At 48.6% G+C, this 23,045-nt stretch overlaps 2 protein-coding genes and 1 pseudogene across 2 annotated transcripts; 2 read left to right on the top strand and 1 right to left on the bottom strand.

The window, feature by feature from the left end:
* The first annotated feature begins 330 nt into the window (after positions 1-330).
* Positions 331-5,227, top strand: LOC121355283 (keratin, type II cytoskeletal 6C-like). The gene is made up of 9 exons (XM_041470559.1): positions 331-358; positions 649-788; positions 2,040-2,257; positions 2,958-3,018; positions 3,602-3,697; positions 4,010-4,174; positions 4,257-4,382; positions 4,785-5,027; positions 5,195-5,227. The coding sequence occupies exons 1-9, from the start codon at positions 331-333 to the stop codon at positions 5,225-5,227; spliced, it is 1,110 nt and encodes a 369-aa protein (XP_041326493.1).
* A 506-nt stretch (positions 5,228-5,733) lies between these two features.
* Positions 5,734-7,875, bottom strand: LOC121355282 (basic proline-rich protein-like). Its single transcript, XM_041470558.1, has one exon. It carries the CDS (start codon positions 7,873-7,875, stop codon positions 5,734-5,736), a length of 2,142 nt encoding a protein of 713 aa, XP_041326492.1.
* A 1,181-nt stretch (positions 7,876-9,056) lies between these two features.
* On the top strand, positions 9,057-22,312 carry LOC121355281 (annotated as a pseudogene).
* Positions 22,313-23,045: the final 733 nt, after the last annotated feature.

Raw genomic sequence — 23,045 nt, 5'->3', positions numbered from 1 at the left:
AATTTCACAACTGCCCCACTGGTGTTGGTGTTTATCTGACCTCTCTGGGCAGCCATTAATTGCTGCCTGATGAACCAAACCCAATAACAACATTAGAGACCTGCTAATTACTACGGAATGGAGATGAGCTCCTCCAGAACGTATAAAGGAGAACTTCCATTCTCCTCTAGAGTAGCTGAGGATCCTTCATTCTCATTTCTCCTCCTGTTTCACCACTTCCTCCACCGGCTCTCCCAACTGGAAGTGCTGCCATGAGACGATATTTCTCTGGATATGGGGATGGGAGTTTCAGTTCTTCTTCTGCTCACTGCGGGACCTTGGGTGGTGGAGATGGGAGATTCGGAGGGTTTGAGCATGGGTATGGCAGCAGGAGCCTCCACAGCTATGGAGGGTTCAGGAATGTCTATACTGGTGGAGGCTACGGAGGAGAAGGAGTAAGATATGGGAGATGCTTTGGGTTTGGTGGCTGGAGACAACCTGAGAGGGGCTTTGGTGGAAGAGGATATTTCGTGGGAGGTTTTCAAAGTGGTAAAATAGGGCAAGGTGGCACCTACAGAGGAGGTTCAGGCAGGGAGGTACTCAGAGGAGGCCTTGGTGTAGGGGAACAAGGGGCTGGACAGGGACTGGGGCAGGCTGGAATTCTCCGAGGCATTGAGGAGGTCCATGTCAACACCAACCTGCTGAGGCCAATACGGCTCCAGGTGGACCCCGAGTTCCAGCGAGTGTGCTCAGATGAGAGGGAGCAGATCAAAGCTCTCAACAACAAATTTGCATCATTCATCGAGAAGGTGAGTCCTGGTTTCTGTGCTGTTATCTGGGAAGGGGGAGGTATAAGGTAGGTGTGAGTCATGGGGACACCTTCATGTTCCATCTTCTCCCCACAAAAATCCCAGCATTGGCTGAATTCCCACAGGCTGCTGTGAAGCTCACAATGGGTCCCTGTGAACACCGCTGGGTGAATCACTTTTTGCCTTGGGGTAAAGATCTTGGAGTTGTCTTTTGTGGCAGGACAGTAAACTACTGAGATGTCACTAGCACATAGACTCACTCCTCTTTTGAAGAAAGTGGTTTCTGGGTATATATATTCCTATATTCTGGTGCCTGAAGGTTGTTGATGCCAGCAGGAAAAATGGGTGAGGGACTTGGACATCTTGATGAGTTAGTATTTTTTTCTTAAGCAAAGCCAAACCTTGCAAGAACAGGCTGGTTTTGTGCCTCTCCTTGCAGGGGTTTGCACTTACCAGAAATTGCAAATGAATTCAATTTCTCTGAATTATTAAACAAATCACTTCTTGGTTTGGAAGCCCTGCTCTCTACTAGGTGGTCCATCTTCAGCTTTTCTTTAACTTTCCGTCTCTCCAGTTTTCTCTTCTGCTTCTACTCAAACCAGCCACAAAAGCTTTTCCACCTCACTGGTATCTGGAAGGTGTCTCTGTCTCTGCTTCTCTCTTTTACATGTGGGGACTTCAGGGTTTCCTATTTCACTGGACAGGAGGTGTTGGTTACACTGAGGAGGTTTAGGATTCCATAGTCCTGAATGTCTGTGACTCTTCTTTCCCTTCTAAACTTTTGGGTATCCAAGTTATTACTTGGTCAATATTATAAAATTGTGGAGTGATTTGGGCTGGAAGGGGCCTTAAAGCTCATCCAGTTCCTGCCATGGGCAGGGACACCTTCCACTGACCCAGGGAGCTCCAAGCCCTGTCCAACCTGGCCTTGGACACTTCCAGGAATGGAGCATCCCCTGGGAAATCCATTCCAGGGCCTCACCACCCTCTCTGGGAGGAATTTCTTCCCAATATTGCATCTATCCCTGCCCTCTGGAAGTGGGAAGCCATTCCCTCTTGTCTTTTCTCTCCAGGCCTTGTCCCCAGTCCCTCTCCAGGTCTCCTGGAGCCCCTTTAGGCAGTGGAAGGGGCTCCAGGGTCTCCTTTCCCTTCTCCTCTCCAGGTGAGCATCCCCAGCTCTCCCAGCCCATCTCCATGGCAGAGATGCCAACTGGAGACATGCAGCCCCTCTGGATCTGCTTCACCTTCCAGGTTCAATGTCTGGAGCGGCAGAATCAGGCACTCTTGGCCAAGTGGGAACTTCTGCAGCAGCAAAGCTCTGGCCCTGAGGAGAGAAGGAACATCAACAGCTTCTTTCAGTCCTACATCACCAACCTGCAGCGGCAGCTCGAGACACTCCAGAGCCAGAAGGAGCAGCTGGATCCCGAAGCCTACAACATGCTCCAGCTTGTTGAGGATTACAAAAACAGGTGAATAGTCCCAAATCTGGGAAAACAGGTGATGGGATTTTCCCAGGTGCTGCTCATATGCCCTTGGATGGCAAAGCTCAGCTTTGCATCTGCAGGAGTTTGAAGTTTCTTAGCCCTGCTCTGCTGCAGGTCATTATGGGCTTGACTTTGATGCTGGAAGAGTAAGGGTTGAAATCCCAAAAATGAGAGGAAAACCAAAGTTTGTGATGATCTCTCCCATCCTTTTTCTTTCCCAGACTCCTCCTTTTCTTTTTCCCCCCAGCAGTGAGTGACCCAAGATTCCACTCACAGGGCCCTGGTGGGAAGGGACAGAGCTGAGCTTGGGGTCAAGTTGGGAAGAGTTGTCACCTTTTCTGGCTTAGATGATTTATGTCCACCCACAGCTCTGAAAAATGAACAGTTGAGTTCCGATTTACTAAATTTAGAAGTGATCTGTATTGACTCCATTTTTTGGGCTGTTTTTGGGCATCTTTTTGCAGAGGGTTTGCACTTGCCAGAAATTGTAATTAAAGTAAAATGAAAACTCAACACATTCAGTCTTTGAGTGATTCTGTTGTTTACTGGTCCACCTGACTTAACAACTAATATCAATAATTAAAGGTAATTGATAGATTAATTAAATTTATTAATTAATAATAGATAACAGATAGATAATATATTATAGATAATAGATAATAATCTACCTCCTTCTGTCCCACAGATTCGAGGATGAGATCAACAAACGCACGTCCAAGGAGGAGGAGTTCGTGGAGCTTAAAAAGGTGAATTGACCTGAGATCCTGAGTAAATTAAAGCCTTAGAAATAAAACAATATCTGGGTGGTTGCCAAGGTTCTCAAAAGCTGAAGTTTTTGCTGAGCTTTGTCTAATTTTAACCAAACTAACTGAAAATCAGAACAAGACTGAGGAGGGATTATTTCCTCTAGAGAATGAATCGGTCCTTTGTAGGACAAATATCTAAAAAGTGCTTTTTCCCTATTCACTCAATCCCAGTCCAGGTGGAATATTGTTATTAAGTTAAATAATCTCTGTAGATGGTTTAGAAAACTAAAACTATCTGTGAAGAGAAAATTTAGGCAACTTTTTACTAGAAGTATGAATAAAAATTGTGTTTTCCCATTTCTCATGTTCCCCAGGAACAGTTTTTTGCTGCAGCTGTGGTACTCATTTCCCAGCCAATTTTTTAATCTTAAATGGCAAATTCCCTTTGTTCCCCTTGATTTTCAAATGAAATCTGAGATCTCTAGGCCATTATTTGATTCCAGGAATAAAGGCTTTATGGAAATATCGCAAGAATTGCACTTCAGTGGAGCATTTGGGTCAACAAAATGCAAATATTATACAGGAACTGGATAGTGCTTACATGGGAAAAATGGAGTCTGATGTCCGAGTGGATATCCTGAGGCAGGAGCTGGAGTTCCTCCGGTGTTTATATGAAGCTGTGAGTGATTCACATCTTACCCACAGGTCTTGAAGGACATGCCTTCTGGAGATTCCCAGAAATTTTGCTTGGGTGGGATTTTTGGCTTGGAGAATTAATTATCCTCGGCCTTTTGTGAGTGAAAAGGCGTCTGGTGTGTCCTGAAGGCTAGAAGACCTTGCAAATTACAAGTGGTGGGGGTACAGTGGTACCTGACGGCTGCAGGTGGAGAAATTCCAGTGGGAAATTGGCCACAAGGTCCCCGTTTTTCCTCATAAAGACCTGGACTGACCACAAGGACTGTTAAAATTCCTAATCTGGTTTTCCCTGCAGGAGCTGTCCCAGCTGCAAACGGTTGCTGGGAATGTTGACGTTATTCTGTCCATGGACAACCACAGGGACCTGAACATGGATGGAATCATCGAGGAGGTCAGGCAGGAATACGAGCGGATGGCCCACAGGAGCATGGCTGAAGTGGATGCCATGTACCGGGGCAGGGTGAGTGCACACCAGGGAAACAGGAACACAGATCTCCTCGTTGGAAAAGAAACCAAAAAATCTTGTGTCCTCTTCCCATCAGTACCAGGACCTGCAGAACATGTGGGTGAGTCAACGAGAGCAGCTGAGGAACAGTCACCAGGAAATCCAGGAACTTGCCAGGCAGATCCAAAGACTCCAACCAGAAATTGAAATCGCAAGGAAAAGGGTAAAGCTGATACTTTCCACCAGGACTACATGGTTTATGCTCCTTTTCCATGGGATCTCAGTGCAGTATGTAGCAGCCAGTTGTTTGGAGGCAAACTTAGGGATGGAGTTTTCTCTTCCAGTTGAAGCAGATTTAGATTTTTGGTATCTATATTGGGGTTTAGTTGTGTTAGTTTACCCAGTCCAATGTATTTTTGTTGTTCTGTCACTGAGGAAAGCCTTTTGATTTCCAAGGAATGCCAGGAGGGTGTGAAAATTATGGGATTTGGGGGTTTTTATGTGCTGGGATAGTTGGACTCGATGATTCCTGTGGTTCCCTCCTGACAATGGGTATTCCATGATTCTCTTCTAAAATCCTCCCCACAGACGGGACATGGTCACATTCCCTTTGTTCCCTCTGCAGAATTCCAGCCTCCAGGACTCCATTAAGGATGCTGAGCACCGTGGGAGCTCGGCCGTCAGGGACGGCCAGGAAAAGCTAGAGGAGCTGGAAAATGCCCTCCAACAGGCCAAGGATGACCTTTCTCAGCTTGTCCACGATTACCAGGAGCTCCTGAATGTGAAGCTGGGCCTGGATATTGAGATTGCCATGTATCGATCACTCCTCGAGGAGGAGGAGAACAGGTGGGGGCAAAATCCACCCTGGGTGAAGCACCCAGACAAAGCAGCATGTCCATGGCTCTGTCACTGGGATTCTGGGATGCACTGGGCCTGGGAGGAGTCACCTTTCTGCAGATCATTGATAAAGCCTAACCTGAATTTTAATTCTGATTTTATTGGCTGCCTTACCTCAGTGTCACTTTTCCTCCACAGGATCCAGGAAGGATCACCAGCCACAATCTGTGAGTATCCCAATTTTCTCAGGGTTTTTTACAGGAAGCTGTTCCTACTTTGTGGTCTTGACACCATTGGAACAAACTATCCCAGTTCCCATCCAAATTCAGGAAAGGATGCAAAGGGGAGTTTGTGAACACACATTAATGTAACAAGTGGCTTTAGAATTATTGGCTAATTCCTAATAAATTTGGAGGAAATTGGAAGCACCACATTTAACCCATAGGTCTGTTTGATGCAGGGCAGAAGGGAAGGAAATAAAAACTAGTCTTAAAATTTGTGTGAAAGTTGAGGAAGCTGAAGGAGAAAGAAACACAGTCTTGGCCTTTGTAGAGGATAGGCTGCACTGAGTGTTCATAGGTGAAATAAGACATAAATGATGTTTTTAAAAAAAAAAGCTAAAAACCCCAGAAAAATATTCCATAGGTTGATGTCTACTAAGGGATATTCTTGTTGGCCCCTTCAAAGATAAGCCTATGATCACCAGGGTAGGAAGGACGATGCTTAAATCAGCCCTGCTAAGAGTTTTCTGAGGTAAAAAGGATAAATTGAATGTAATTTCCATTTCTTCCAGGTGTCATTGACCACAATGCCAGAGTTTCTGGAGTTTTTGGAGGCATAAAGAGTGTGAAGGGGAGAATGAGTTCTGATGGTACCAGTGGGAGCAGAACGAAAGGGCCAGTCACTGGAGGGGGAAAAGGTGGAAGCTCTGGAGGGGGTGGATCCAGCTTAGGTGGGGGTGGTTCCATCTCTGGAGGGGGGAAAGGCTCAGGATCTGGAGGAGGAGGAAGCTCAGGCAGTGGAGGCTCCATGTCCAAGGGCAGCAGCAGCTCTGGAGGGTGGGGGTCCAGCTCTGGTGGTGGGGGTTCCATTTCTGGAGGTGGGAAAGGCTCAGGATCTGGAGGAGGAGGAAGCTCAGGCAGTGGAGGCTCCATGTCCAAGGGCAGCAGCAGCTCTGGAGGGTGGGGGTCCAGCTCTGGTGGTGGGGGTTCCATTTCTGGAGGTGGGAAAGGCTCAGGATCTGGAGGAGGAGGAAGCTCAGGCAGTGGAGGCTCCATGTCCAAGGGCAGCAGCAGCTCTGGAGGGTGGGGGTCCAGCTCTGGTGGTGGGGGTTCCATTTCTGGAGGTGGGAAAGGCTCAGGATCTGGAGGAGGAGGAAGCTCAGGCAGTGGAGGCTCCATGTCCAAGGGCAGCAGCAGCTCTGGAGGGTGGGGGTCCAGCTCTGGTGGTGGGGGTTCCATTTCTGGAGGTGGGAAAGGCTCAGGATCTGGAGGAGGAGGAAGCTCAGGCAGTGGAGGCTCCATGTCCAAGGGCAGCAGCAGCTCTGGAGGGTGGGGGTCCAGCTCTGGTGGTGGGGGTTCCATTTCTGGAGGTGGGAAAGGCTCAGGATCTGGAGGAGGAGGAAGCTCAGGCAGTGGAGGCTCCATGTCCAAGGGCAGCAGCAGCTCTGGAGGGTGGGGGTCCAGCTCTGGTGGTGGGGGTTCCATTTCTGGAGGTGGGAAAGGCTCAGGATCTGGAGGAGGAGGAAGCTCAGGCAGTGGAGGCTCCATGTCCAAGGGCAGCAGCAGCTCTGGAGGGTGGGGGTCCAGCTCTGGTGGTGGGGGTTCCATTTCTGGAGGTGGGAAAGGCTCAGGATCTGGAGGAGGAGGAAGCTCAGGCAGTGGAGGCTCCATGTCCAAGGGCAGCAGCAGCTCTGGAGGGTGGGGGTCCAGCTCTGGTGGTGGGGGTTCCATTTCTGGAGGTGGGAAAGGCTCAGGATCTGGAGGAGGAGGAAGCTCAGGCAGTGGAGGCTCCATGTCCAAGGGCAGCAGCAGCTCTGGAGGGTGGGGGTCCAGCTCTGGTGGTGGGGGTTCCATTTCTGGAGGTGGGAAAGGCTCAGGATCTGGAGGAGGAGGAAGCTCAGGCAGTGGAGGCTCCATGTCCAAGGGCAGCAGCAGCTCTGGAGGGTGGGGGTCCAGCTCTGGTGGTGGGGGTTCCATTTCTGGAGGTGGGAAAGGCTCAGGATCTGGAGGAGGAGGAAGCTCAGGCAGTGGAGGCTCCATGTCCAAGGGCAGCAGCAGCTCTGGAGGGTGGGGGTCCAGCTCTGGTGGTGGGGGTTCCATTTCTGGAGGTGGGAAAGGCTCAGGATCTGGAGGAGGAGGAAGCTCAGGCAGTGGAGGCTCCATGTCCAAGGGCAGCAGCAGCTCTGGAGGGTGGGGGTCCAGCTCTGGTGGTGGGGGTTCCATTTCTGGAGGTGGGAAAGGCTCAGGATCTGGAGGAGGAGGAAGCTCAGGCAGTGGAGGCTCCATGTCCAAGGGCAGCAGCAGCTCTGGAGGGTGGGGGTCCAGCTCTGGTGGTGGGGGTTCCATTTCTGGAGGTGGGAAAGGCTCAGGATCTGGAGGAGGAGGAAGCTCAGGCAGTGGAGGCTCCATGTCCAAGGGCAGCAGCAGCTCTGGAGGGTGGGGGTCCAGCTCTGGTGGTGGGGGTTCCATTTCTGGAGGTGGGAAAGGCTCAGGATCTGGAGGAGGAGGAAGCTCAGGCAGTGGAGGCTCCATGTCCAAGGGCAGCAGCAGCTCTGGAGGGTGGGGGTCCAGCTCTGGTGGTGGGGGTTCCATTTCTGGAGGTGGGAAAGGCTCAGGATCTGGAGGGGGTTTATCCAGTTCAGGCAGTGGAGGCTCCATGTCCCGTGGTGGCCAGAGCTCTGGTGGTTATGGATCAGGCTCTGGGAGTGGCAGATGCAGCCCCCAAAGTGGGGGCATGAGCTCTGGAGGAGGGAGTAGCTGTGGCAGAAGAGGCTCCATGTCTGGAGGGGGAGGACAAGGAAGCTCAGGCAGTGGAAGCTCCATGTCTGGAGGAGGAGGACAAGGAAGCTCTGGCAGTGGAGGCTCCATGTCTGGAGGTGGCCAGAGCTCCGGTGGTTATGGATCTGGTTCTGGGAGCAGCAGATGCAGCCCCCAAAGTGGGGGGATGAGCTCTGGGGGCTGGAGCAGTTCTGGCAGGAGAGGCTCCATGTCTGGAGGTGGAGGGAGCTCAGGTCATGGAGGATCTGGCTCTGGCAGTGGCGGGTGCATTGGTGGAGGAGAAGGAGGTTCAGGGTATGGAGGGAGCTCAGGATATGGAGGTGGCTCTGGCAGGAGAGGCTCCATGTCTGGAGGTGGTCACAGCTCTGGCGGGTTGGGATCAGGCTCTGGCAGTGGTGGGAGCAGTTCTGGAGGAGGAATCAGCTCTGGCTATGGAGGAAGCTCAGGCAGTGGAGGGTCAAGCTCTGGTGGTTACATTGGTGGTGGAGAAGGGGGTTCAGGGTATGGAGGAAGCTCAGGCAGGAGAGGCTCCATATCTGGAGGTGGTTCCAGTTCTGGTGGATATGGATCAGGCTGTGGCAGTGGCAGTTCCAGCCCCCACAGGGGGGGAATGAGCTCTGGGGGCTGGAGCAGTTCTGGCAGGAGAGGCTCCATGTCTGGAGGTGGAGGAAGCTCAGCTGGTGGTGGATCCAGTTATGGTAGTGGTGGGTGCATTGGTGGAGGAGAAGGGGGCTCAGGGTATGGAGGAGGCAGCTCCAGCAGGAGAGAGTCCATCTCTGGTGGTGGGGAAGGAGGAGGAAGCTCAGTCAGTGGTGGATCCAGTTATGGCAGTGGTGGTTGCCTTGGTGGTGGAGAAGGGGGCTCAGGGTATGGAGGAAGCTCTGGCAGGAGAGGCTCCATATCTGGAGGTGGTTCCAGTTCTGGTGGATATGGATTAGGCTCTGGCAGTGGCAGTTCTAGCCCCCACAGTGGGGGAATGAGCTCTGGAGGATGGAACAGTTCTGGCAGGAGAGGCTCCATGTCTGGAGGTGGAGGGAGCTCAGGTCATGGAGGATCCAGTTATGGTAGTGGTGGGTGCATTGGTGGAGGAGAAGGGGGCTCAGGGTATGGAGGAGGCAGCTCCAGCAGGAGAGGGTCCATCTCTGGTGGTGGGGAAGGAGGAGGAAGCTCAGTCAGTGGTGGATCCAGTTATGGCAGTGGTGGGTGCATTGGTGGAGGAGAAGGGGGCTCAGGGTATGGGGGAGTCTCTGGATATGGTGGAGGCTCAGGGTATGGAGTAGGAAGCTCAGGCAGGAGAGGATCCATCTCTGGAGGAGGAGGAAGCTCCACTTCTGGAGTTTGGGGATCGAGCTCTGCTGGCACCTGCAGTTCTGGCAGTGGGGGGGAAGGCGGTTGGGATTGCTCTGGAGAAGATGGTTGTTATGGTGGAGGGACCTATGGAGATGGGACACCCATCTGCAGAGATGAGATTGCGGCATGCAGGTCTGGAGGAGAGTGGTCTTCTCCAAGCCCTGGTTACTGGTCTGCCTATGGAAGTGGCTCAGGTTCCCCTGGAGATGCTGCCCACAAGTAAAACTTGGATGCAAAGTCTCACCAGTGGAATGGGATGAAGCTGTCCCCTCTCATTGTCGTGGGAAATGGGACTTTCCTGCTGACACCACTGGTCTGGACGGGCTGTGCATCATCCTGAGTTCTCCCGGCACAACCGTCCCTGGACTCTCCAGGGATCCCACTCCTCTGCTGGATGCTGATATTGTGATGGTGTCCCTTCCTTGTGCTTTCTCAGAGTTTTTAATCTCAGGCTGTGTGGAACTTTTATCTTTGGCAACTAAAAGCTTGAAACTCTGTCTGGTGTGTTTGTTTTGGTCTGGGGGGGGGGGGGGGGGGGGGACTCTGATGTCTCTTATGAGATGTTTGATAGAACTTTCCATATAAATGAAGTCATGGAAATCTGATCCAACCACAGCAAAAAGCTCCTGGAAAAGTGAAAAAGTGGAAGAAGGTGGCTGGAAAAGAATGACAAATGCAGATCGTCTGCTGTAAAAATGGGGTTTAGGGCCAAGTCCTTTATGTCTGGTCTGACCAGTCAGCCAGGACACATGGCTACACCTCAGATCCATCGTTCCCTCCAGGAGTCACTCATTAAATAACTTGGGGGCAGATCCTCTGTATAGTGGTGGGTTTTTTTTGGTTTTTTTTCTTTTTTTTTTGGTTTTTTTTTTTTTTTTTTTTTTGTTTTTTTTTTTTTTTTTTTTGTTTTGTCACTGCAGCTGCAGATAAAGAAAGGAGCAGAAAGTCTGGGAACAACAAAGTCTCATCTCACTTTTGGTTCAGTTTTCCCCCTGGAGTCCCAAGTTAAGGTGAGATGGGATGTACCTGAGCAAATATTTCTTGGCCAACATCTGATTTTGGGGTTGTCCTGTGCAGGGCCTTGAGTTGGACTTGATGATTGTTGTGTGCCACTTCCAACTCTGGATATTCCATGATTCTGTGATCTTATTCAGTGGTGATTTTTATCACAGGAAGCAAGATATTCCCTCTGAATTATTAGAATTTTGAAATTAAGGGGCTCTCAGGCAAAGATAAGGGAGTAGGAATAACAGTTCTTTACTAGTGTGTATAATAAAGCAAACAAACAACAGCAACTACGGCGCTAACACTAAACAAGAGCCCGAGCCCAGTCCCAGCCCTCCTGCGGCGGCGCTTTCCGTTTGGTGCAGTTCCGGGCACAGCCAGCAGGGGCGCTGCTGGCTCCCGGCGGGCAGGACTGGTGCAGTGATCCCCAGGGGGCTGCAGGGGGCGCTGTGGGGCGGGCTCGGGGAGCGCGCGGCAATGGCGGCTTTGTGCGAAGGCGGGAAGGGATGGAGGAGAGGCTTTGCTTCACCAAGCCAGGGGCAGCCACTCCCAGTGCCCCAGCAGGACCCTCAGGAGCAGCAGGATGGAAGGGCATGGATGAGCAGAAATCCCGGGGCAGTGGACGAGAATGTATCAAAACTCCAGGACAAATAGCTGGAACCTGCGGGATGTCCTGGCAGGGCAGGGGGATGTGGAGCCCAGCAGCAGAAGAAAGGTTCCCCGCTGGGTTATGGTGGTGGCAGCAAATTCCTTTCCCCAAGCAGCAGGTCTGACTGTCCTCCCACGAAACCCAGCAGAGAGAGAGCAGCTGCCCCCAACCCCATCTCTTTTTACCTGCCCTTATTCTCGCGGTGTCTCTGCTCCCTTTCCTCCCAGACAAACTCCCAAAAACTAGTGGAGTTCCCCCTCCCTGTCTCAAGCATCCAGCCATCGGTGCTTCTTAGCAGTTTAATGGGAAGAAATTCCACAGATAATAAGGAAACAACAAGAAAGAAAACAACTCCCAACACCAATGCATTCCATGACTCCATGTGGAGCCACAAAGGGCTAAACCAAACTCACAGCAAAGTCTGGAGGCACTTTGGAATCTGCATGGAGGGAACTCCAGATGTTGTAGTTCAAAACTGGGTCTCACCTGGGTTCAGCTTCATGGCTCTCAAGAGGCTTCACAATCCAGGTGAAACCTTGGTATCCAAATGAAAGCCACTCTGCACCATCACAATTCTGTTTTTATCCAAGGGATTAGGCTTTAATTCAGGCAAAACCTCATCTTTCAGGATAAAAAGAGGAGTAATTCTGCACAGTCCGGATGATCACAGGGCTTTGGTTTTAAGGATAAATTAATTGTACATCCAGGGTGTTTCTAATCTCTAATCAGAATAAATAAAATGTCACAGTTAATAAACCAATCAGATTATTAATAAAAAGTATTAATAATACAATTAATTTAAAATTATCTGACTAATAATACAATATTATATTGACAATAAAATTGCCTGGGGACTGCGGGCCCAGAAGAGCAGATTCCTTTTAAAATTATTATAAATAAAAAATTATTATTAATAAAGATGAATAATAATAATAAAATATTGAATATAATATAATATAATATAATATAATATAATATAATATAATATAATATAATATAACAGGAAAAGTATTGAATATAAAATATTGGACTAATATAATTATTTTATAAATAATAAGGTTATCTGATTATTTATGTAAATATTAGATTATGGATTAAATATTTGATTAATATTAGACCAATAATAAATGTATCAGATTAATAATTAGAATATTGGATTACCAACAAAAAATATCTGCTTAGTAAAAAAAATTGTAATTATGATAGGAATATCTGATTAATAGTAAAAATATTTTATTAATAATAAAAAGATGAGTGCTGTGGTCAGGCCTGAGTGTTTTTTACTGATCCTTTTTTAGTGTGAAAGGACAAAAAGGAAGAAAATTGGTAAGAAATGAGCTCTTTTGGAGGCAATTGCAGCATCCCATCCATGCTTTTCCCTTGGAGGGGATGAGTCACCTGCTGGGGATCAGACCCAGCCTCTGCTCCAGGTGACGCCAGACTTTTGAGGTTCCAAGGAGAACTGAGAGCAGCAGCTGGGAACCCCCGAGGGGGTTCAGCGCTGTTTACACACTGGGAGTGTCCCAGGTACCGCAGGGAAGGCTTGGAAGGGAATATCCAAGCTTGTTCTGCTCATCAGCGGAGCCATCAAGGGCTGCCTAGTTTCTGGAGACGTGTTCCAGCACCTCCTTCCATATCCAATTATACCTGTTGGAGTAGGAGGGCAAAATCTCATCTGGTGTTTGAGTTGCCTAAAAATACCATATTTTTTTAATATTTACAGTGGTTCCTTTCCTCCATGAGCTTTTGATCTTGCTGGTTCTGCAAGGAGAGTGTCTGGCCCATTGAGGACTTTGGACCACACGGATTTAAGACCAACACTGAATTTTAGGTCTTTGGACAACATGAATTTAAGAAAAGACCAAATTTCTGGGGTTTAGACACAAGTTTAAGTTCAAGTTCAAATTTTAGGTCTTGGGACCACAAAAACTTAAGACCAACACCAATATTCAGGTCTTCAGACCACACAAGTTTGAGATCAAGGTCAAATTTAAGGTGTTTGGACAACAAAAATTTAAGACCAAGGCTAAATCCCAGGGGTTTGGCCCACAGAGATCTAAGACCAAGAACAAATTCCAGGTTTTCAGACCAAACAAATTTAAGACCAACACCAACATTCAGGTCTACGGACTGCAGAAATTTAAGACGAAGGCTGAGATCCAGTTCTTTGGACCATTCAGATTTGAGCTGGGGTGATCAAGCAGATGATTTTCTTTCCAGTGCCAAAGCATATTAAAAAATGCATGGAAAAATTAAAAAAAAGATGCAATGTTGATATTTCCATGGCCATGTCCACTGCTGGCTCCTCATTGGCTCATCCCTAAGTTTATAGAACACGAGAATATATCCTGAACTGGGTGGGACTCACAAGGATCATCCAAGTCCAGCCTCTGTTTCAAATGCCAGTTTGAGATCACCCAAGACAATGTCACGAGATTGACTCCATAAGGCTGGAGACATCTCAAGCTTTGGCATTCAGGGGCTGAGCTGAAGCCATGAGAAGAAGAGGGAGCCCCTGCTGATGTGTTGGTGTGTGTTTTCCATCACCACGGGGCTGTCAATGCTGAGAGAAGGAGTTTGCTGACACCCTGTGCCCAGGCAGAGCAGGAGCCTCTGGGAGTGCTGGCAGATGAGCAGGATCTCGGGAATGGGGGGAGGACAGGGAGAAGGGAGGAGCTGGAGGAAGGTCAGTTCTCTTTGGAGCTGCTGGTGACTCTGTCTCATTGCTAGTTTTATGCCAGAAGTTCACACGTGTTGTACAGAACATGCCAGGCTGAGTCAGCCTCACAGCATGAGTCCATGGGGAACGTCAGCTTCCATGGATTGAGGACCTCGTTGTCCAAATTCTGTCCTGAATATTATCTCCCACTGCTGTAACAACCTCTTGCTTGTGGCATCCTGGGAGGTTCCTGAGTGCTTCCAGGTGTGAACTGGCTCATCCCATGGAGTCACAGAACTATGAAATATCCTGAGTTGGAAGGGACCCACAAGGATCTTTGAGTCCAGCTCCTGGCCCTGCACTGACCCCCCAAAAATCCCATTAATTACAAAATCCCACCTCCTGAGAGCATTGTCCAAATGTTCCTGGAGCTCTGGTAGCTCTGGGGTCATGACCATTCCCTGGGGCGCCTGGGCAGTGTTTGACCATTCCCCAGGGAAGAACCTTTTCCTGATATCCAACCTAAAGCTCCCTTGACACAGCTCCAGCCATTCCCTGGGTCCTATCCCTGGCCCACAGAGCAAAGATTGGAGCTGTCCCTTGGGATGAAGCTGCAGCCCCTCAAACTCCTCCAGCCAGAAAAATTAGCCCTCAGCTGCTCCTCGTATGGCCCCTCCAGACCCTTCCCCATCCTCACAGCCCTGCTTTGGGTGCTCCAGGATTCTCCAGGGTGCTCCTGGTACTCCTAGGAATCCAGCAGGGGCCCAAATGCACTAGATACCACCATCTAGTGGGAGGAAAATGTTGTGCTGTGCTAGTGCGGAGCTGGTCTTTGCCCCAGTTCTCCCAGTCTAACTGGTGGAGGTTTTTACATCTTTGCTGTGCAGATGTGACGAGAACAAGATGTTCCCTCCTGATTTATTTTGGCAAAAAGCCGTGAAATTAGTCACGGCTGTATTGTAGCACCATCAAAATTGTGGGGCTCATTGCTGGGCCTCTTTCCAAAATTCCCGGTGATTAGAAGAGCACTGGTGAGCTGTGATTACCCTGGTACACAGGCCACATCCAACCCTCCCTGTCCTAGGAGGGAGCTGCAGAAAGGTGACTGCTCTGACACAGATACACCAAGTTCCACCAGATGGGTGGGAGAAGCAGAGAAGCCTGGTGTGCTTCAAATTTGGGGAGCTTCGGCTGTCAAATGAGGCAATATTTGGTCTCCTACAGCAGTTTGTGTGGGATGGGGTAGAACTGGGAGAGGGAGGCAGAGCTGATGTTGTGGCCCTGTAAGCTACAGCCTAAGGGTGACATCAGGTGGCCTCAGGTACCTTTGGGAACCCAGGGTCGTTAGGGGTCAAGTGGGCTGGGAGCCAGAACAGGGTGATCCAATGGATGAATCTTTTGTGACATCCATGGCTGTGAAAACCCAAATTCAGACGTTTGGCTTAGAAAAGTAGAAGAAAACTCAATTAAACCATCCATGACCTTTTGCAATTTATTCTGGGAGAACAGCCTGGACCCAGCCATGAACCCGTTGGCTCTGGCCACAGGAAGGAAATAAAGACTCCATGTGAACTCTCTCTTTGCTTGAAAAGCTCCAAATTTTCAAGGCAGGTGCTGTGAGAGCCCTGCTCAGGGCCCTTGGGGTACCTCAGGAGTACCAGGAGGGGGATTCAGCAGAGCCCAAGGAGAGACAAACTGGAGGCACAAAATGAAGCTGAATCAGAGCAGCTCCAGGCCAAAAGGCCTCCCCTGGGCTCCAATCCTGCTCTTCCAGCTGGGAATGCCACGGACGCTGCCTCTGTTTAAATGAAACATCCAGACTTCAATTGCTGCCCTGTGTGGGTGTAATTGATAGCACTGTCAAGAACCCCTAATTAAGCTGCTTGTCTTTCCAGCTGCCTCATCCTATCAATTATCTCCCTTGCTGGGCTGAGGGCAAAGTGTTCCAGAACAGAACATTTGCAAATAATGAGGTACAGGGAAAACTTTGGCACCAGCTGCTCTTGGAAACAGAATTCCAGCAAGGTTCCTGGTAACAAGATTGGCTTTTCATCAGCTTTCTTGTGAAAACTGCTTTGACAAGCTCAGGAACTGAAAAAATAATAAAAAAAATTTAAAAATTCCTGAAAAACCAAGGAGAGAAATGAGCAGGGGAAATATTATCCCATTTCTTGGTGATTTGAAATGCTTAAATGTTTAATGGCCACAAAAACACTGAGGTTTGAGCCCATTGAAAAAGTTCAGGATTGATCTGGTGGAGTAGCAGAGGAAAATCATTTCTTCTGAGTGATCTGAAATGAAACCTTCACCACTTTTTGTTTTGAAAGAGACTTTGGCAGGAAGCCACGAGCAGAGAGATGGAATCTTGGCTCCACCTCTCGGGCTCTCAGCAACTCTGTGAAACTTCTCAGCCTTTTCTTCTCCACTTGTCAAGACACTCCAATAAATCCCTTTTTATTTGCCTTGAGCTATCCCAAGGGTTTTAATTACAAGCTCCCATATAAAGGATAGTGACAAGGAGTAGCAGATGGATTAATAAGGAATTTTGCAGGATACAGGTTGCTTTATGCTCTGCCCACCTTTATGCTCTGCCCACCACAGCCAACTTACCACGATTAACCAGTGTCCAATTAACAGACTTGGGATAGAGCCTCCTAGTTTCAAAGCTTTTTATTGTCTTCTCCATGTGAGTTTTGTTTTCCAGGTGTTCTACACAAAGCCAAAGACTTAACAAGAATCACAGAACCATGGATTGGGTTGGAAGGAAACTTAAAATTTGTCCAGTTCCACCTCTGCCATGGGCGGGGACACCTTTCACTTCCAGGGTGCTCCAAGCCCCATCCAACATGGCCTGAGACACTTCCAGGGATGGCGCAGACACAGCTGCTCTAGGAAATCCATTCCAGGGCCTCACCACCCTCACAGCCAGGAATTCCTTCCCAGTATCCCATCGAACCCTATCCTCTGGCAGTGGGAACCATTCCCTGTGTCCTGTCCCTCCATCCCTTGTACCTCGTTCCTTTCCAGCTCTTCTGGAGCCCCTTTGGGGACTGGAAGAGGCTCCAGGGTTTCCCTGCGGCCTTCTGTTCTCCAGGCTAACACTGCCAGCTCTCCCACCCTGTCTTCATGGCAGAGGAAACTGTCCTTGGAAGAAAGAAACACTCTCCAAGCCATTTCCTAACCTGTATTCACGGTAAGGAAGGGGAACAAACTAACCCAATAGAAGAATCCAAGCTGACTGCATTTACACCTAGAGAAATTCCATTGGATTTCACAAATGTTCACTTGTATTGTATATTGAAACTTTCTAATTCCTACCCGGTACTGCAAACCCCAGGAAAAGCCCAAATTATTCCTTTTCATCAAGCAAGCTCCACTCCTGATATGTGTATAAAGGAGCACAGACGTGTCAGGGCAAAGGGATCCTTCTGGGCTGCTTCAGCATGAGCCAGCAGCTGTCAGCTGGGTGAACTTCCCACGGGAGAAGATTCTTCTCACCATCCTCTGCTTCTAGTGGGTTGATCCTTGGCTAAACCAGCACTTCTGCCTCCTGGCATTGTTTGGGAGAGGATATGGAACCTGGAGCCATGGCCAGAGACTCCAAAACACAAAGGGATGGAAATGGGTTTGTTCTGGGCTCTGGGGAGTTCAGGGGTGCTGGGGCACCAGTGGGTTGGTCAGCAAATATGGAGGTGCTCACCTCGTGCAGGTAAACAGGGACCTCCTGCAGTCCCTGGATGTGAAGGTCAACCCTGAAATCCAGTGGATCTGAAAGCAGCAGAGGTAGCAGCTGAAGGGCCTCCACAGCCAATGTTGTCTCTTTGATTGACAAGGTGAGAGTTGAGAAGACTTTGGTGTTCCAGACTTTGGTTTCTCTTCCTCTCCACTGCAGTTCATGAGCCTCGAGCTGGTTTTGGTATGTGTTACCCCGGTGTCATGAACACAGGTCAAGCATGCTATGTTTTTTTAATCTGATTTATACTTTTAAATACTTTGATGAACTGCATCTGGTTTTATTATTAATAGTGGGAGGGGGTTGTTCCTCCAAAGTGTTCAGCAGGGCTTTGGCACTGTTGGCTTCTTTCTGCAGCCAGATTTTTTTCCATGGTCTCCTATCCATGAATGAGGGTTTCCACTTTCAGCCCATTGATGCAGATTTATTTAAAAGTTTAGCGTTTCATTAGCTCCCACAAAGGCTGTGCTGTCCAGGGCTTCCTTGGAGAAGGGATGAGCAGCAGGCTCACTTTTCTCTAGGATTCATGGAATCATGGAACTACAGAATATGCTAAGTTGGAAGGCTCAGCCCCGCAAGATCATTGAGTCCAACTCCTGGCCCCATTCAGGACACCCCAACAATCTCACCATGAATAGCTTGGGTTGAGATGGACTCCAAGGATCATTCAGTTTCAACCCCTTTCCATGGCAGAGACTCCTCCCACTTGATTGTAGGCTTAGGAAGGTCGTGTTGACCCCCTTATTCCTCTCATCTTATTCAACGAGCCTGGGGACTGCTGGCCCAGAAAAACAGATTCCTTGTGTCCCCCCACTCCTGTGTTCCCAGTAGGAGTCATCCCAACAGGCACCTGGACAGGTGGCTTTGCTCTCTGTGTGCAGGTGAAGCTTCTGGAGCAGCAGAACAGGGCGTTGGCTGCCTAATGGGATGTCCTGTGGAAGCAGGTGCTGCCAGCCCAGAGGGACATCAAAGATGTCTTGGGCAGCTTTGCCTGCTGCTGGTGGCAGTGGCTGGACTCACTGCAGTGGGAACAGGACCAGGTGCAGCCCTAGCTGAGCCACTCTGAGGAGTTTGTGCAGGAGTTCAGGTGCCAGTGAGTGAGGAGAAACTACCCTCGGGGCAGGAGCTCCAAAAGCTGCACTAAGGGGACTCTTGGCTTGGGCCATATCAATTATCAAGATCCAGAGACTTCCAAAAAACTGAGATAATGAAGGCTGCGAGTCAAAGGGCTAAGACTTAAGGAGCTGAGATCCAAAATGGTGATGTGCAAAAATCTGGGATCCAAAAGTCTGACACCCGAAATGCTGAGATCCAAGAGCCTGAGATCCAAAAGTTTGATATTCAAAAGCTGACATCCAAAAGGTTGAGATTCAAAAGGATGGGATCCAAAGCACTCTGTCCCCTAAATATCCACTCAAATGAGGTCTCCACTCTTGGAATGACCCCTTCACTGGTCTCCTCTTTTCCCCACCAGATATGAGCAGGAAGTGAACAGATGTGCCACTGCTGAGAGTGTCTTGGTGTTGCTGAAGAAGGTAAGGAATTGGGATCAATGGAAGGTTTGGGTGCAGAGACCCAAGGGGTTTCCTCTGAGCCACTCCTTGCAAGGCAAGGGGCAGGTCTAGAGAATCTTAGAAGTCCTTGGACAGGTGTGGGGTGTGGAAAAACATGCCACTGAGAGAATACTTTATTCTAAACTGGTGTTTTTTTGCTCCTCATTCTTGAATTATGATGGTTTTTCAGCAAGAACTCTTCAGTATTGGATATATTATTGGGAACCCCTTAGCTGTTGCTGGTCAGGAGATAACTGAGTTTCTCAAACAAAATTTCTTACTCCAAAAATATAATGGAATTGCCTTAGATCCTTGTGTAGGCATAATTTTGTCTCCTAAACATCTGGAAACTGTTTTAGGATGTGGAGTGTGTCCATCTGACCAAGGCAGAGCTGGAAGCAAAGGTGGAAACCCTAAAGCAGGAGATGGAGTTCTTGAAATGTATTTCTGCTCAGGTAGGGATGCTCCTCTCCCAGCCATTCCTCGTGGCAGCTCTTCCTCCCATCCACTCATTGGCTATACAAATGTGGGCCAGATTAACCAATCAGGCTCTTTTTGGGAATCCCAGTCAGAAAGATTTTGAGATCTGAAAAAAATAAACCAAACCCACTTTCAACTCCTGGGCTGTGGCTCAGGTCAGATTCTCCATGGTGGTGTTACTTCCATTGGGATGTGAGATAAGAAATCCAGGGACAGGGATGCTCTGGTGATTTATGGCTGCCTAGCACAGCTTCTAGGAAAAGTGTGAGCTGGAGAGAAGTCCCTGTGATGCCTCTGTCATTGTGAAAAGGGACAACAGCTGAGCCCTGGACAGGGGGGCATCCTTGGGGGCATGGAGTGCAGGTGTGAGGGTATAGCTTGGAAAAGCAAATCCCAGCTGGAAACATTGTACTGAGCCAGGGTGGGTCTGGTGACAGCTTCTTAAGCCTTTCACTGTCAGAAATAACAGTGCAAAAGTGGTGGGATTTGGTTCCTGTCTTCAATAAGTGATTTCTGGATCTGATTTTCCCTTCTGATAAACTCTGTGGGTCTCAAAGCTAGGAGAACACCCCTGGAACAGAGGTGATGGCATGTGCTGGGAATGGGGAGTTGTAGGTGAATTGACCATTTTCTGCTAGCATTCTCAGGATCCACAAATCTTTTTCTCTAAACTGAGTTTAATTCACTCTGGAAAGAGACTCAAGGCTCCTATGTAAGCCACAAGTATCAACTCCCAGCTCTCTCCTTCCTAACATTTCTAAGAGCTTGAGGAGGAAAAGTGGAAGCCCTTCAAGAAGCGGAAGTCCCACCAGCGAGAGATGAAAGAGCTGAGTTTTGTGATCCAGAGCAGACAATGTGACCTGGAAAACATGAAGGAACAGGTGGGAAGGATAGGATTTAATGTCTGGATCCTATGTGTCACATCCCAAGTTGTGTGAAAACACCTTTGTGGCATCTATAAAAAAATGGGAACAAATTTTTTAGTAGGGCCTGTGGCAACAGGACAAGGGGTGATAGTTTTAAACTAGAGGAGGGTGGATTTAGATTAGATTTGAGGAAGAAATTCTTCCCTGTGAGGGTGATGAGGTCCTGGAATGGATATCCCAGAGCAGCTGTGGCAGCCCAACCCCTGGAAGTGTCCAAGGCCAGGTTGGATGGGGCTTGGAGCAGCCTGGGATACTGGGAGGTGTCCCTGCCCATGGCAGGGGTGGGACTGGATCAGCATTACTGCCCTTTCCTGCCCAAACAATTCCATGATGCCACAATTTCTTTCATCTTTATCAAAGTGAGTTGCCTCACACTGGTTCCATCAGTCTACGGAAGCTCTTCCCAGAGCTGAGCAGGGAAGAAGGATTATCTCCCTGCCTATTTTCTCTTGGATCCTTTTGATTATTGCAAAGAACTAATTGCACCAAATTAGATCATGGGATTAGCTACAGCTCTCAGAAAATTGCTGAAATTGCTTCAGCAGGAATTCTGGCTTCTGACATGGGTTCAAAGCATCCAACAAATGGATAGAATTATGACTCACCAGTAATTCAGCACCTGTAGAAACTGGTATAATTTCCAGACCATCTAATTCATTATATAGTTTATAACGGGAAGCAATGGGAAACCTTAATTATTAGTTCCAGTTAGGGCAGAGTATTGGTATCCTCCAAACAAAACTCAAACCCAGTCTGGCAGCACAGGGACATGTTCAGACTTCCTGGACTATTCTGGACTATTTTATAATTGATTATTGATTTTGGAAACGTTTGGCTTTCCTAAAAAAAGCCCTGATACCCCCCCCCCCCCCCCCCCAGTTTAAGACTCTCAAAATAAGTAGGATTTTTTCTTTTAGAGATGGGAATAATGAGAAAGAAGACACAAAAATGCAGGATGCCTCATGTCCTCCCAGAAGGTGTCTTTGCAAACATCACCTGGTGACATTGAGCAGCGCGGAGTCATGCTCTCAGAGATGCTTGGGGGAGGCACAGTGAGCTGCAAGATGAGCTCCAGAAGGCCAAGGATGAGCTGGCATGGATGCTGCAGGATTCCCCAGAGCTGTGGAATGGCAAGATGGCCCTGGATATTGAGATTACCACCTAAGACTCTGCTGGAGGGTGAGGAGAGAAGGTGGGCTCCACCACAGCCGTGTGTGGGCAGCGCTGGGTCCTTGGGGTTCCTCCACAGCCCCAGGAGGGTGAAAAGTGCTAGAAATGCTCGTTGCATCATGGATAACCTTGTGACCTCCTTCTCCTCTGGGATCTGCCTCAAGAACCCTGTTGGAGTATGTAAGTAAGATAAAGGTTTTCAAATTTCCTTACAAAATTAAACCATCTCACTGTGGCTTGGAAGGGGAGGAGAAGGAGGAGGAGGAGGAGGAGAATGAAGGCTGTGTCCTCCCCGTGAGCAACTCCCGTTATGTTTTCCCACAACAGTGATTTCCATCAGCTCTGGGGCTGACCTGGGGTATGGGTCTGGACAGCCCAGAAGATTCAAGTCCTCCTGCAGTGCTGCATCCCGACCCCACAACATTTGTGCCTCATGGAGGATTCACCTCCAGAAGTGTGGCTAGCTCCAAAGTGAGGAAATTTATTCTATTCCTGGTTGCACCCCCAGGAGAGAGGAATTTAGGGCTGGAGCTGGGGCTCAGCCTTTCCAGACACTGGGGCACTTGGGAGGTGTGGGAAGAGCTGCAGGGCTGCCAAGAGCATGGGCAGCTCTGCTCAGCCATGAGGGATGTGTGGACCAGGGATGAGGATTTCAACTGGACCTCCTTGTCCCAGGAACAGTCAGATCTGAACTTCAGCTGTGGCAAGTAGGATTTAAGGGCTAAAGTAGAAACATGAAAGTCCTGCTCCACTTTTAGTGCTAAAAGTAACCTCAACTCCACCTCAACATGAGGGAGAGGCAGATTGAGTGTGAGAACACTGGAGCATCAGGAAACCACATCAGAAAAGCTCCTCCACTAGGATCACATCAAAAAGGGACACTTGGAACATTAAAAAAAACCCAAATACTTTTGATTAACACTCTTTCTTTAAAGGGTTGTTTGTTGTGTTGGGGCACTTACCCTCTTATCACTCAATTCCTGTTTCCCTTTTATTTTTCCTCATTAAACCTTTGCTATCTCTGTGCCAAACAGTGAGATTTAATCCAGAATCTTTTCCCTAAAGTGTTCTGGGAAGTGTTTCTGGAAAAGGAACTCATCAAAGTCTCTCGGATGTAGCTTTAGGAGACTTAGTGGAGGTTTGTGGTGCGACACACAGAGTCAAGGAGAGGAAGGAAGGATTTTAGTGATATTCTGGGAATGATTGGTCATCCATGTGCAGGCAGGGAAGCCATAAAGAAAATCTTAATTCAGAATTCCACCTGCTGGAGCCAGCATAGATTAATTACTCCACTGGTGCTTCTTGGATGCACAAAAATTACACCTACCTCACTTCTCCTGGGTGGCTTTAGACCTTTTGCTCCTTTTCCAGTAAAATTAACAGAGAACCAACATGTTACTCTTTGCTTTTAGGTGTTTACCAAACAGAAATGCCCATTCCTTAATTGCACAAGACATATCTAATTATTAGAAGTCTTAATGAAACAGAGGAGGCAGAGAGGTCTGGAGAGAGTCATGGAATCATG

This window comes from Pyrgilauda ruficollis, unplaced genomic scaffold (genome assembly GCF_017590135.1).
Source record: "Pyrgilauda ruficollis isolate IOZ18807 unplaced genomic scaffold, ASM1759013v1 scaffold248, whole genome shotgun sequence".
Lineage (NCBI taxonomy): Eukaryota > Metazoa > Chordata > Aves > Passeriformes > Passeridae > Pyrgilauda > Pyrgilauda ruficollis.
Note: the sequence above shows the minus strand (reverse complement) of the source record. Positions and strands in the feature narration are given on the sequence as shown.